The 15,916-nt window shown below is 31.3% G+C and overlaps 1 protein-coding gene across 2 annotated transcripts in view; it reads right to left on the reverse strand.

The window, feature by feature from the left end:
• SSBP2 (single stranded DNA binding protein 2) overlaps nt 1–15,916 on the reverse strand; it is a 262,630-nt gene that overhangs the window by 69,657 nt on the left and 177,057 nt on the right. Inside the window, exon 5 of one of the 2 annotated variants that reach the window (XM_011377641.2) lies at nt 7,828–7,917. The exons of the other annotated variant lie outside the window; for it this stretch is intronic. Within the exon in view, the coding sequence (XP_011375943.1) occupies nt 7,828–7,917 (90 nt within the window). The remainder of the gene's footprint in view (nt 1–7,827; nt 7,918–15,916) is intronic. 2 annotated transcript variants of the gene reach the window in all.

The following is a 15,916-nucleotide window of genomic DNA, read 5'->3' on the forward strand; positions in this document are numbered from 1 at the left end:
ACGGGGTGATTCCCAGGACTCTCATGTCAGTAGTGCACGGAACACATGTGGAGAAACATTGCCCTTGGTCTACCTTTTGGATCTCTTACAGGCTACCTAGTGGTAACCTTGTTCATATAGAACAGGAGGAGGCAAATTATGGCTCACGGGCTAAATCTGGACCACTAATTATTTTTATAAATAAAGTTTTACTGGAATAGCCATGTCCATTAGTTTACACAGTGTCTATAGCTGCTTTTACACTACACCAACAGATTTGAGGAGTTGTGACTTTAACACCTTCAAAGCCTAAAATATTTACTCTCTGGCTTTTCACAGGAAAAGTTTGTCAATTTCTGATATAGACTATAAGATAAATTATTCCCGAATACCACCAAGTGATAAGCCATTTAAAAAATGTTCTTTATTAAATTTACTGGAGTGATATTGCCTAATAAAATTATATAGGTTTCAAGTATACAGTTCTATAATACATCATCTATATATTGCACTGTGTGTTCACCACCCAAAATCAAATCTCTTTCCGTCATCACATATTTGACTCCTTTTCCCCTTTACTGAAGGCATCCTAACATATACTTAAGACAAATTTGTCCCATTTGTATGAGGAATTTGTAATATTCCTTTTCTTTAATTTCCCAAAGAATGGTGACCATTTTTATTTTTGTAATCAACATTAAATAAAAAATTAAAACTGTGTTATAAATAGCCTTTGCATAGTTGCAATTTGCTATGCATATTTTTCCCCAAGGGGCTTTAATAAAAACTGCAGCACTCTGGAAAGAATTTTCAATAAGATTTTTTCAAATGAAAAACTGTAATTCAAAATTATTTTAAAAAATAGATAAGCTCTTATCACAGATATAATTTTAAAATATGGTATTTTATTGTTTCATATTAAATATCTTGACACCTTTAGTTTATAGAAACAGCATGAAAGTAAAAAGAAAACCAACACTGGTCTAGGATGGCCAAGCTAACTTTTTTCTAAATACTCATTTTAACAAACAAATAAACAAAAACAAAAACAAAAACAAAAAAAAAGAGAGAGAGAGAGAAGAGTTTCTAAGAGGAAACTATTTCATTCCATTCTAACTAGAAAACCAGTGTAAAGACTCTGAAGCCCTGACACTACCTTCTTCGCGCTCTGTCCATCTCGTTACCGCTGTAAGGTCTTTAAGAGTTTGAAACTGCAATTTTTAAAAAAGCTCACTTACTCAAGCTGAGCAGTTTTAATTTGTTCTAATAGTTGAGGCCAGAAAAACTATTACCATGACTGCGTGAAAGCATTATCAAAGCCAGCAGCTGTCAGGCACCTTCATTTTTCAGGCTGCTTTTATCTTATACTAGAGGAAGGCCTGTTCTATTTTTAATATTTAGAATCTGTCTTTAAAGATTCAAAATTACATTTTTAAGAAAATTAAACTTAATTTTCATTTCTCGAACTCTGATAAATAAGCAACTTTCCCTACCTCCATTCTCTAAACTTTGGTGTATTTAGTTGAGAAATACTATTTTAATGTTCGAGTTTTTAAACTATTCATTATTGATAATGTCAGACGAGGTAGTCTAGTAAGACAATTCTACTTGAGATTTTTAGTACCTACTTAGTCAAACTAAGAAAGATATACTAACGAATCTTTTAGTTCATCATCAGAGATTAAAAATGGTATCTGCAACTTCTGGAGAGAGGGAAAGGGAGTTTCTTCTGGTTTAGAGTATTTCCTACAACTAATTTCTGAAATAGCCATGGTCAGAAAGGATAAAAAGAAAAGAAACCATCGGGAGTCAAGACAATATGAAGATTAATAACAGAAAGGATGAGAAGACATATAAACTAACTACATGTATGTATAAATAATAGGGTAAAACAGGTAATACTGATAATAAAAGTTGCTCCCTCAAAGTCTGAATAACAGCAGAGCAGAGTATACTGAGTTAGGAATTACGTCAAAATGTAGGATTTATTTCCAGATAAATAAGTTAAATAAATATCTACCTCCAGAAATATTTAACCTGGCCTTGCAAAACATTTCTTCTTGTTCTTCCTTTTCAGTTTCAAATGTTAGATTAAATAACTATTTTTCTCATTTTTGATTCTTTTTCTTTCAAAATATCGAGAATATTTAATACCCTGAGCTTTGCTTTCATCTTCATTGCTTTATGGAAGTCATTTATATTGAACTTTTTCTAGTCAATAACACCATGAAGAAAAGTGGAGACTTCTGTTTCTTTCCCTCCCTCCCTCCCTCCCTCCCTCCCTTCCTTCTTTCCTTCCTTCCTTCCTTCCTTCCATCCTTCCTTCCTTTCCTTCTTTCCTTTTGTCCTTATTGTGTTATTACTATGTCAAAGCATTAGGTCAGCTTGCTACAGTGCAGTCTTACTAAAAATAGAACCTCTGAAAAATACACCCTGAACAAGTAGAGACATCCGCAAACCACCACTAGATGGCGAAGCAGCTTTAGCATTACCGACACTAAGCCTGGAAACAAAGTGTGGCTTGTAAACCTGCTGCAACATATTTTCTACCACATCAGAGTCGTGATCAATTTCAGATTTTAAAATATAAATGACCACCCTAGTCTGAAACTAAATTACTTGGTATACTTTGTCTTCAACAAGTATTTATAATCTTATTCATGTCAAAGTCTGAAATTTACAACCTAACATCAATATATTTTTAGTTTTCAACAGTTTTGGTTAAGAAAACGAAAAGATCCAGTGATTAGAATACAGCAAATGTATCAAGATAAAAATAAAAACAAAACATAAGGTCATAAAAATAAACAAAAGTCTATATAGAGTTCAAAATTATATATTTACAAGTATATCCTACATTATACACTCAAAGATATCTATATCAGCATGTATTAAAAGATTATATTGTTTTTATATAAAAGATATGTATATGTTTAGTAGAGTAATAAGAATAAAATGTTTTCTTCTTAAAGATTTTCTTGCGATAAAGAGGAGGAAAAAATAAAGTATTTTCACACCCTCCTCAGATTTGTTTTCGATTGAAATAAAAAATGTCCATTTTTTTAATGTGGTATCTTATAGTAAATTCACAAGAGAAGCTTTCTTGCTACTTACTCAAATCTATAAAATTATAGAACTTGCTAAGGTAAGAGAGTTAATAGTCTTAATTTTTTTAAAACACCAAAAAATGAGAACTTCATTTTATTTTATGCATTTTACTAAACTATTTTGATTATTATACATAAGTAAGAAGAAAATCTAATTGGTTCAAGGAACACCGCTGCCTATTCGATTAAATTACAAGGATCAAACTTTGCTTGTCTTTTAGTAAGAATGCTATGAGAATGAATAAATTCCAGATTTTAAGGATTTTAATATATAATTCAAATTTTTTAGTATACAGTGAAACTTTTGAATAAGACCAGCACAGGGACAGGAAAGTAAAGTATAGACTCAGTTCTGAGTGTACTGAGTCTACTATGTATTCTCACACCACACAACACTGTATTTTCTTCCACTAAAACTGCCAAATGAACATACAGGCCAATCAACACACAGGTTTGAAGCTGAGCAGCAAGTCCTCAAACTGAGGACAGTAGCAAGACCTCCCAATTTAAGAAAGCTGCTCTAAAGTCATTCGCCAGTTCCATGGTAGGTCATTTTGTGAATTTATAGAGTTTCATATATGAATTACTCCTCTGATAAAAGACTTCAAGTAAATAAACATATGTGGCTTACTTTAGACAAGTTTACTAAATTGATACCTCCCCTTTAGCATGTCCAACTGTTCCCGTGGATTTTACTTAATTGGGTTCCTTACTCAACAACAGAAGCTCTCCCATTTCAATGAAAACGTCAAAGTGTATGAACAATGTTAGCATCTGTCACAAATAGAAAGACACTAATCTAAAACCTGCCTTCCAGAATGGACTTGTTAAATGTATGAGGTATTAATCATAATTATTTATATTAGAATTTAAATTAATTGCTATTATTTAAATGCAGTTGTTATGAATTCACAAATTTAGTTTGTGATAATTCCATTTGGTAATGTATTTAAATCTATACTTATAATGGAAAAAAAGGGGCTTTTCCTGCAATGTAAACAGAAATAAAAAGAGTATGTCAATTCAGGAGAATTAATATACTTCTTATCATATGATCACATAGTGAGTAGAGCGCAGAACTACTGAAGCCAGTGTTTTATGTGCTAATTACAAATTTTTTCTTTACTTTCATTTATTCATTAGATTCTAATAGTCTCAGTCCTTTCCTGGCCTAATCCCATTCAGGCTATCTCGAAACAAGCTTTGCATTTCCTCACTAAGAATGGGGATTCAAAACTATTCTTATACTCTAGATAATTCTTGGAGGTCAATAACTCTTTGGAACTGGATTAGAAACTGGTGTTAGGACTTGAATTATGATTTTCTGCTGCTATTTCTACTCATATAGAAGGCAACTACTTACTCTTTATTAACCACTGTCAGAATTACTATAGGAAACCAATGCTGGTTTTTAGGAAATACTTGAGTAGTCTGATCCCATATTAACCAAAAGATAATAACATCCTATTTCTCTTTTAAAAATTTGATAGTTTTGCATTTTTCAGAGGCATAGTTTTGAGAGGCATTTCTAGGGAAACTGGGCATATTTCAGCCTGTTGAAGACGCAAAAAGAGTACTTAGGATTAGCTGGAATTGTCTCCCTGGATAAATAGGAATGATGTGTCTAAAAGTAAAATTTATATCTAAAACTTTTTCTATCTCCTATCTTTTCTAAGGCAGATAACGACATTAAAATTTTCCAGAGGTTCAAAGTAAGAACCTCAGATTCATTCTTGATTCCACCAAATCTTTCTCTTCTACCCCTTATTTGATTAATCAACTAAGGCCTATCAAACATAACTATGAATTGCTTCTTGCTTTCTAATCCTATACTGCCACTGCTCTTGAACACGTCCACAAACTCTGCTCCTTGGGCTACTGTAACAGCCAACAAGATGATACCCATGCATACAGTCTCTTTAATGGGTTCTATTGCCCATGTTCATCTTTCATTAAAATTTTTGGAGTTGTATTGTATACCCGCTTACTCTCTCATTCTATACTTTCTCCCTGGATAATTAACCTACCCCTGTGGATTCAAGTGCCTTTAATATGATTATTATCTTGGAATTTTTATCTCTGGTCTAGATTAATGTCTTAGGTGTCAAACTTGTAAGTTCACTGGCCTAACAGATATCTCTAATTGGAGATCCTTCAGGAACCTCATCTGTCCCACCTCAAACCGACCCCTCATTTGTGGACCCCATATCAGAAAATGAAATCTGCATCTCAACCCATCTAGCCTCAGTGAGAGCTAGAAACCGGAATATTATTGTTGAATTCTTTTACTTGTAACAGCCCCCACCCTTACCCCCAGCATTTATTTATCTCTCAAATCAGGTCATCTCTCTCCATACCCACTGCCACTGTCTTATTTCAGGCCACCATCAAGTCTCCCCCGAATTACTGTAACGGCCTTCTAAATAGTCTCCCTATGTTGAGACTTGTCCCTCTACAATCCTGGCTATACACTGTACCTGGAGTAATTTTTCTAAAAATGCAAACATGAACATGTCTCTCTCCTGCTTAAAATTCCTCAATAGCTTATCACTGCCCTTAAGATCAAGTTCAAACTCTTAACTAACCTACAAGCCTCCTCAAGTTTCCTTTGGAACCTCAACACCACTGTCTCTTTAGCTAATTAAGCTCCAGTTTTATATTTGGTCTCTTTGCTTTCCCTCTGGGTCTTAATACATCTTTTTCCCTCTTCCTGGAATATTCTTTCCCTCTCTCCCTGCCTCCCTCACCTAACTCGTCTTTAGAGGCCGATCTGTATTTCATTTACTACTTTAACAATATTTCCCTGAAATGCCCCCCCCCCCCAAGATTGGGTTTGGTGGCCTTCTAGTTTGCTGTAAGAGCATATTCCACTCATTTAATACAGCCATTTTCTTTCTATACTCTAATTGCTTTTTCTCTCATTAACGATAGCTTGAGTATTTTGAGGGCATGAGTCTTGTACACAATTGTGTCATAGGTGCCTAACAAAGCCTGGATCCACTCTATAGTTTGAATTCAGGTCACTGCCCATTTCAAAGATCTGACAGCTCTGACATGCCTACTGAATAAAGATTTACATTCTTAACATGGCATATAAAGCCCTTCTCAATGTGCTAGAGCATATACCTTCCCAATTTCATGTCCAGGAATTTCTGTCAACTTCTTCTCTACTTTCTGTATGTGTTTACTCTGAATACCTCTGCACAGGGTCATTCTGATGTTTCCTCACTTGACGTTCAATATTTTAGTAGTTTTAAGTGTACAGCATACTTATTTTTAGATGCCTACCACAGTGCCTGACATCTAGTAGTATTCAACTATTTATCACATTGGAATAAATAAAATAAATTTAACTCTGTTTCAACTACTTTTAGCAACATTCGAACAGAAGACAGGTAAGGGGAGAATGGTTCATTCTACAAAAAGTAAAAATCAAAATGTATAGGTTTATACACCTTTGCTTAACCCTAGAAAGAATTTGGCTTCCTTCCAAAACCAACCGCCTTTTAAAAGGTGTCACTTAGAGAGGTTCTACTAACTCATAAATAGATAAACTCTTCTGATTTATTTCCTAATCCCAATGTATCCTTGGCAAGAGAAATAAAAGCATAAGGGAAAAAATAAAGTGGGCTAGAAAGGTTTTATGAATAATGATCAACTATGAGCTTTAAAAGGTGAATTCAATAACACAAGTCCAGAAAGCTTTGATTTGAATCCCAGCCCTGTAAGAGTCTGGCTGTGAAAACTACTCTCTATCAAGCTGTGGTTTTTTCATCTGTGCAATGGGAATGATAATAATAATATGTACTTCACAACTAGGGCTATTGTGAGGATTAAGAGTTTATATGTGTAAAACATTTAGAACAAAGCATGGTATACAGTAAGCAGTTATTAACTGTTAACTATTATTATTATTATTATTATTATTATTATTATTATTATAGCACATTACATTAATTCCTGTAATGCCTTCCAACTCTAGTTTTTAACTTCTAAATTCTTTCTAATTTTCTCAAAGGGCGTTACAAAATTAACCACGTAGTAAAAAAAGTAAGCTTCAGAATCTATTGTAGGTTTGGGTTAGGAATCCGTCAGATTTAAGATGTGGATACCATAAAGTTAAAAAGGGATGTATTGTAATTCTAAAATCATCATCATCGTTGCTAAAATAAATGGTCTTGTTGAAATTTTAAAATACTAACATGTATTTTTAAACCTGATTTTAAAACATTATGTAATGATATTAATAAAAATTCCAGCTTAAAAGCCACAAAGATGATTCTCAAATATTTTGATATAACCTATAATCTAGATAAGTGAATAGGTTATGATTTAGCCATATTTTGAAAATACAGCCAAATCTTGATTATCTTTAGTCTCTGGAGATATGGATAGCTTAGATGCTTAAAATCCATATATCATTCCAGAACCTTATCTTTAGCCTCTTCTCCCACCAAATCTTTACCACAATTAACTTAATGGCCTAATTTGCATTTCAATTCTTTCTTTTTTCCTTGAACAATAAAACAGCAAAATAAAAACATGAATAAAAACAATAATACAGGAAGAAAGGGCTAATCTATGTACTATATAACCAGGCTCTGAATAATCAAGAGTTGGCTGCACAGCATTTATATTTACCTTAAGAATAAAAATAGCCTCATTCTCCTGCGTAACTTTAAGTAAAATCAAAAAGGAGTTCCTAAGCCTTAACATTCCTAGTTGGAGTTTCTCTGAGTACCTGAAAGAACCCTGGTGGTACAGGACCTACTGGCATGCCATCTCCTGGGGGAATGTTTCCTAGCACTGGGCTGGGAGCTGCTGCAGCACTCTGAAAAGAATAAAGGAGAAACAAACCTATATCATTACAGAGAAGGCACAAAACCAAGACGGATGATATTAGATTGTAGGAAGGGAAGCTTTTCATTCCCAAGAACAAATATTGGTAATTTCCCCCACTACAGAGGTAAACTAAGATACAACAGTTAGTTTAATATATGACTAAGTTATTTGGTTTAAACAGGTCTCTTTAAACTCTTTGAAGGCACAGAACTTTAGTTAAATGGTATATTTGAATGATATATAAAAGGCAAATAATAATATGACAAAATGATAAAAGTTTAAATAAATGATTTTAGGCATAGGCATCTGAAATGGCAACATCAATAACAATAGATAAATATGTAGGTAATAAGTTTGAAAATGGTGGTTGTAGGAGTTGAAAAAAATAACTTTTTTTTTTTAGATTATGCTTTTCTATGTGTCATAAACAAGTGATATATTTTCTGCCTATATGTGGCAACACACATTATTTATTCACTTTGTGATAGACAGTAATTGTAGCCAAAATATAACTGATAGCAAAAATACGGTGGTGAGGGTGAAAAAGTAATTAGGAGATTGAATAAGAGAAAGGAATTAGATTTGGAGAGATGAGTCTCATGTAAACAGATTATGAAAAAAATCAGATTGAAAAATTCAAACTCTACTTCACTCGTAAATTATTTCATGGAAACCTAGGGCTTCATGACTAAGGAGTATGAAAAACTTTGGATTACACTCTTTGTAATCAAATCAAAGTTTTAGATCTAATTTTTACATAAAGCAATAATATATACAACTGTTCTACGACCATGGATTTCATCCTTCAACCTGGTTAAACATATTACAAACACTAAGAACAGTCAAGGAGGAACCAGAAATATACTGAAGACAGATTAGTATAAATAAAACAGTTCTGCTATGAAAAAAACTCAAATCAAATCCTGGGTCTAGTGTATCTGCTGTGCTATCCTCACCTATATATCTGTATTTGTTCATGTATTAATATTCCATTAGAAGATAAAAGATCTCAGCATAGTCATAGCAAGTATTTCCCAGTACATAAACTGATAAAAATAATAATGTTTATTCTATAGCACTAGCAGTTACTAATAATAAGGCCAATGATTTTAGTACTTCCTAAGGACATCTAGATTTCAATGAGGCCATCTAAAATGTTGCTTACCTATGAACGCTAAAATTCTAAACTTCTGATAAAGCGTAAAGTATAAAAGGAGAAATAATATTTCTTAGCTTAGTGTTTCATCTTCATGAAACACTAATCTATTATTTTAGTTTAAGTAAAACATACATTTTCATTTAGGGTACATTAATCGAATACCTACGATTTGCCAGATATTGTTCTATTTCACTTTATATGTCAACATTCATGTTTTTAAAAAATGAAAGGAAAACTGCTTTTTTTTTCCATTTTAACTAAACTTGCATAAAAATCGAATATAGAGTGTTGGAGTCTCTAAGAGGAAAATTTACCACCATACATTTATTCTCTTTTAGTTTAAATATATATGATTAAGCCAGATCTAGAAAGAAAGATTTGATGTATATCCTTTGACAATTACTGTCATGTGGAAATTGCTCTTAGAACTAAAAGCTAGACAAAGGATATCACTATTGTTCTAATTAATTACAGAATAGAAACTTGTTTTTACAATACAAGGACATAAAAAGAGAAAAGTTTGTGAATCACACTCACCCATACTTTTATAGAAATGTATACTACACTATAGTGTTGAGCAGGTTTATTAAAACAAAACAATTTAGTGAATTACAGCAATTTTCTTAGTGCAGTTCAAAGATGCTATTTCTACTTCAATTCTAATTGCCTAGAAAGTACATAAAAGAAGATTTTGCCTACCTGAAGGAAAAAAAAAAATGTTAGTTTACATCTTAACTAAAATTTAACAAGTAATGATACTGGGTCATCGTTGGTTCCATTACTTTTTTGATTTGGAGGGACTACATTGTTTAAAGTTATATAATGTGCTAGCTTTTTTTTCTTCTAAGTTCTTTATATATGTTTCCTATTTTTCAGCAATTATTTAAAAGTAAAACAATAAATTATTCAGATGAAGATTTAAGGAAGTTAAATCTTTGAAGTGCCTTTGAATTTTAATTTTATACTTCAAAATTATTTAATAAATTTAATCAAAATGTATATTGTCAAGTACTCTTTTAAGCTGTGCAATATAGCAGTTAATATAATAGAAAAAAAAATCCTTGCTCTTTTCAAGTTAACATTCTAGGGAGGGAAGAGAGACAGAAATAAGTGCTATGGAAGAAAAAAAGAGCAGGGAATAGAGAGTTCCCAATAAAGGGGGTAGGATTATAATTTTAAATAACATAGTCATGAATCAATCAATCAATCAATCAATCAAACAAACAAACTAATGGAGTAGGTTGCAGTGACTAAATACTCCTTTTACTCTGTTAAGACTGCCTATCTACATTTCAAGATGTACTAAAATTCTTATAGTTTGCACCTATTCCTTCGCAATGGCACAAGAATTTTAATGAAATTTTTCTTTCTTAATAATCATATTTTGGGCATAATGATAAAGATGTCTTGAAAATAAAGAGTTTTATAACTGGAAGATTTATAGTGTAGAGCATGATTTAGTTTTCTGGTGCAATAGTAATTTCTAGCCTTGGCCTAAGAACACAAAGTGAACAGAATACCAGTAATCATCTCGTTTGTAAACCCAGTACAAAGCACTAGTTTAGAGCATTTCAGCCCAAACTTCACTTTGTGGGCCACATATTTGAGCTAAATTATCCATGCATTCCCAATCATACACTGCGGTTTATTGGCAAAGGATAATTCTCCCCTTTACTGTACTGTGTGGACTCAGCTTAGAGTACCATTTGGTACACCAAGATCATTAATAAATACTAGTCTGATAATAAACATTACAGAGGTACATTAAATGGCACTTTAAGCATTATAAAAGAGTGTATTTCTCAAACTGCCTAACTTGTTCATTTATATACAGTAGCAATAGAAATAATACATGTTTTGAAATGTAAGCTAAATAAAAATCGAATTTTGGGGATCAGGGTTTTGGGTAGAAGGAAGAAGTACTGAATTTCTTTTTCATCACTGGAATTTCTAACACTTGTCTCAACTTTCTACTTACAAGACAAATTTGCCATGACTTGTGAATCCACAGGAAGTTGTTGGCTCTAACTCATAAAGTATGTAATATTCTTTGGGGTGGGGGAGTTGTGATCAGATCAAAAAAGGAGAGCAAATAGTTTAATTATATGAAGAACTGTTACAAAGCATTAGTTGCACTTGCTTTGGGTGAATTCCATTAGAATACCATAGAAAATCCTGTATTATGTAATATATCTATGATTATTTAGGGTTGACTCTTAATCTCTCTTACAAAAAAAAGACATACAAATGATATGGCTTTAAAGTATTTCTTCTAAGTAAACTGAATATATAGAATTTCAGGGCAAATGTAAAAATATTATCATTAAAAGTGTTTTGTCTCTTTAGTGAATTACTTTGTATGCTTTTAATATATACTTTCAGATATGTATCTTCTAACTGCTCTTAAATCATTTACTTTGTCATGTGAACTAATTTCAAGGTTTTTTTGAAGACTTTATTTTTCATTTCTTTTGTATTTTCCCAAATCACTAATATAACTTTACCTACTTTTTATAAATTCAATGTATTAAATTTGGTGTTTTCAAATGAACTAAATCAGGGAATAATCATTTGCTTTTCCAAGGATATATTAAAATACATTTTAGAGTCACCATGAAATCTTTCTTCATGTTGCTGTATATTTATCTTTGTTTAAATCTGTGTAGTCATTTTCCTCTCTTGGACTTTCTGTGCTTATATCATTTTACCCTCTAAGAAGACATACGTCAACTGTGCCCCTTCCTCTTTTTGTGCTATTTATTTTTCCCTTGCGTATATGTCTAGCATCATTTCCCATTTTCCCCTTTCTTTTGTTATTATATAATTGAATTTAAAATTTTTTTTATTTTCTAACTTCCTATTTCTGAATTTAAGAATAGAGAAGTATACTGTTATTTTACATTTTCTCTTATATAAAAATCTGAAAAGCTAAATGAGTTCTTGTTTTAACCTTATTCATTATCATTAGTGGCCTCTGGTAGCAAAAAGAAAAGTTGTATATACATTGGTATGGAGGCTTCAAAACAACAGGCATATAATAAAATTTTGCTCAAAATAAAATTAGGATACAATTAATTACTAAAAAAATTAGCATTTATCAAGATTTTATACATTAAAATAACTACTTGTTTTATTTACTAAGATTTTAGAGAACTAGTTGCCTTATTATACACTGGAGAATCAGGATATAAAGTATATATTGGTGGAATAGGAAAAATATTTTAAGCATATGTAAAATTGTAAGGTAATAATAAAGGAACTAAAATAATGGTCCAATTATTAGAAATCAAAAGGATGATTAAAGGGAGGGTTGAATAGGGAGAGACTGAACACAGAATTATTGATTTTTATTACTAAGCTATCTATACTATTTTAAAGGCATACGCAGGTTTTTGTTTGGTTTTTTGTTGTTTTTTTTTTTTTTGAGAAACATTTAAAATGATGATAGTAGGTATCTTGCCCTCACAATTTTAATGCAAAGCATAGTTAAACATTTTGGCTGTTGGTTGAAGACATATTCTTTGTCATACTAAGAAATCTTTCTCTGCCTAGTATTCTAAAAACAATTTTCAAAGAAGTCAGGAATAAAAAAGGATGTTTTTGCCTTTTCATATTTGATTAGTATTATTTGGCTTTTCTTTTGGAAAGCATGATATAAGTAATCATATACTGATAGAGTTCTTAAATTTAAACCATCATTGTATTTCTGAGATAAGCCATGCTTGATCATCATGGGTGATTCTTTTAATAAGCTAATAAACTGTATTTGCTAATATTTTATTTAGGACCTTTACATCTATATTCTAAATGAGAATGTTCCTTACTACATTATATTTTTCAAGCTTGAGCATCAGGATTATTCTGTCTTCTCAAAATGAATTGGATGCCAAACTCTTTTATAATGCTCTGAAGAAGTTTATATAATATGGCGTTTATCAATTTTTTGAAAGTTAAAAAGCATCCAGCAGTAAAACTGCCTGAATACAAAGGCAATTTTGGAAATAATTATGGTCATTATTTACATTTTTCCCCGAGGACTCCATTTCATTGACATTTTTAGTTTTAATCACATACATACTACTTTTGCATACTTTAAAAGGGTGGTCTGTAGCCACTATGAGAGAGTCTGCTAGTAGATCTCAAACATCTGTTTTTCCCTTCTTCCTTCCTGGCTACAGAAGTGTAGCCAGGCGCACAGCTGTCCAGCTACATTATACTTCAGTCTTGCTTGTTCTCACCAAAAATTAAGTTCTTATTAATAAAATATGAGCAGAAGAGGTATGCACCACTTCCAGACCTTGTTTGTAAGTATGAAATACCTCCTACTTATTTCTGTCAGGCCAACACAACAATGTCCTGTACTATGTACGGCAAAGCACCCATTAACCTTAGTCTTTGGACGGCTTTGTGGAGTAGAACATGCCCACCTGCCCTGGACTGCCTTACTGAGCTGTTGGCCCTAACACAGGTGATGATTTGTTTCCTCTATGCTAAATCGAATTAGCATTCTTATCATTATCCTTGCCAGGAATTGTTTTATTAGTTACTTTTTCTTTCTGCTTTATTGTTTATTCCTCTTTAAAAAATTACCTCTATTCTCCTGCTTTTAGGTTTTATTGTTTATTTTCAAACTTCTTAATTAAATTAGTAACTTTTTTTCTTAAATACAAAGAATATAAAATTATAAATTTGGTTCTAAATTTGCCTTTGCATATACCAGGTTTGATGTTAGTGTTCACAATATTTTTCCTAACTCATCTATTCAGTATAATTTTGATTTCTCAAAGTTATTGGATATAACAAAACCAAAATTATGCTGATTAGATGAGTTAGAAAAAATGGAACATCAATATCAAACCTTAGAGATGTAACCAAAGATATACTTTATTTACAAATGGTTGGTTTTAATTTCTAGTTTTCCCATTTGTGTTTAGGTAAAATGCACTATACAGTTTTTGTATTTAGGAATTTATTGAGCAATTATTTTTTGTTGTCTAACCAATGATCAATTTTCATAATTTCCCATGGATATTTAATAAAATATCTACATTCTTGGTCTACTTCTTAATCCATTTGCCTAATATCTTCATATTATCTCTAATTTTTATTCCCTTGCTCTTTCAAACATAGATAATACCCTACACTGTTATTTGTCCATTTCTCCTTTCTTTTATATGTTTAATAATCACTGCTTGGAATCTATTTTGTCTGAAATTAATATTGTAAGCTTAGCTATCTTTTTGTGTTTATAGATTAAATCACCACACATCTAATTATTTTTAAACTTTGTGCCATATTTAACTGTTTAACTTGTCAGCAGAAATGTCATCTAATATGTATCTAACAAGATATCCTTTAAAACTCAAAAAGCAAAATAAGTTTTCTTTATCCTAACTTTTAAAGGTAATAAGTTACGACAAACAATATTGTTTACCTTTCTCTATGAAAAATGAAGCAATTAGTTTACTTTTCCTATTCTACATCTCCCTCTTTCACTTCCTAATCCTTGCTATAAACATCTGGTGTTTTAGGCATAAACATTTTGTTTTCATCATCTCTTCTTTCAGAAATAATTTTCGACCTCTACCTTCAGTATCAAAAATAAAATACTCCAAATTTTATCTAGCTTTATTTTCCCTCAGTTTTTTAAAAAGTAACATAATTTTGCTACTCATGAATTTTAATTTTAATACATTTCTTAGTTGGCTAGAGGATATGTAAACATCATTTTCAAAATCCTTATATATGCAAATGTTTTTGTTGACTCTCATCAAAACTATAGATACCACTGGTTTTTGGCATTTAATGTTGCAGGAAAGTCTTGATTTTGTCCTGATTTTTGTTTCTTGGTCTGTAATTTGCTTTTTTCTTCTAAAGATTTGAGGGATGCTTTTTTTGATATTTATCATTCCAAAATGTTTCAGTTCCATATCTAGGTATTGAACTCTAAATTACTTGCCTAGAATGATGTGAACCTTTTCAATTTTCACAGTTGGGTTATTTATTTTTTTTTCATGCTAGAGAGTTGGGGGGAAATCTTTCCAGTTAGGTATGAAGATCTGGCAAAAACCTCAAAAGATCATTCTTTGCAAATGTTATTAACAATGAAGAAAACAGTTACAATATTATTGATAACTAGGGAAATATGCTTAGAAATCTTGCCAGGACAGGATTTTCATAGGTTATTGGTGGCAAGGGAAACTGGTACATCTGTAGAAAGCACTTTACTTGTACATGTGATGTGCTATAAAAATTAATCAATTTTGAATAAGTGATCCTTCTTTCAGATACCATCCAAATGTAAATTATGAGCTATGAGAAAAACAGTATGAATAAAATACTTTCACTGTCATATATTTATAGTTACAAATATTCTAAATAACCCCAAATTTCAGCCATAATGTAATGCTTAAATAAACTGTAGTACATGTAAGTGACAGAATATGATTTAACCATTAAAAATAATGCTTACAAATGGAATTATTTATGAAACAATTTGTTAATGATATAATGTTGTATGAAACATGCCAAATACAGAATTTAGTGTAACATAATTATAATTATGCTTAGGGTAAAAATAATCCATAAAAGGAGGTGAATACATAAAACTAGTGTTAGAATATATAACTGATTGATTTTTTAAAATAAAACGTTTATAAACTCTGTGAAATATATTATTTCTACATATAAATACAAATTATTATAGGTTAAACATACACAACACCAGTTTTGTTAATAGCTACAAAATATGACCAAATGCTAACTTAAGATAAACATAATGCTATAACTTAAGGTTAAATAAAATGCAAATATTTTTAACTTTAAAAAT

The sequence above is a fragment of the Pteropus vampyrus genome, unplaced genomic scaffold, assembly GCF_000151845.1.
Source record: "Pteropus vampyrus isolate Shadow unplaced genomic scaffold, Pvam_2.0 Scaffold11, whole genome shotgun sequence".
Lineage (NCBI taxonomy): Eukaryota > Metazoa > Chordata > Mammalia > Chiroptera > Pteropodidae > Pteropus > Pteropus vampyrus.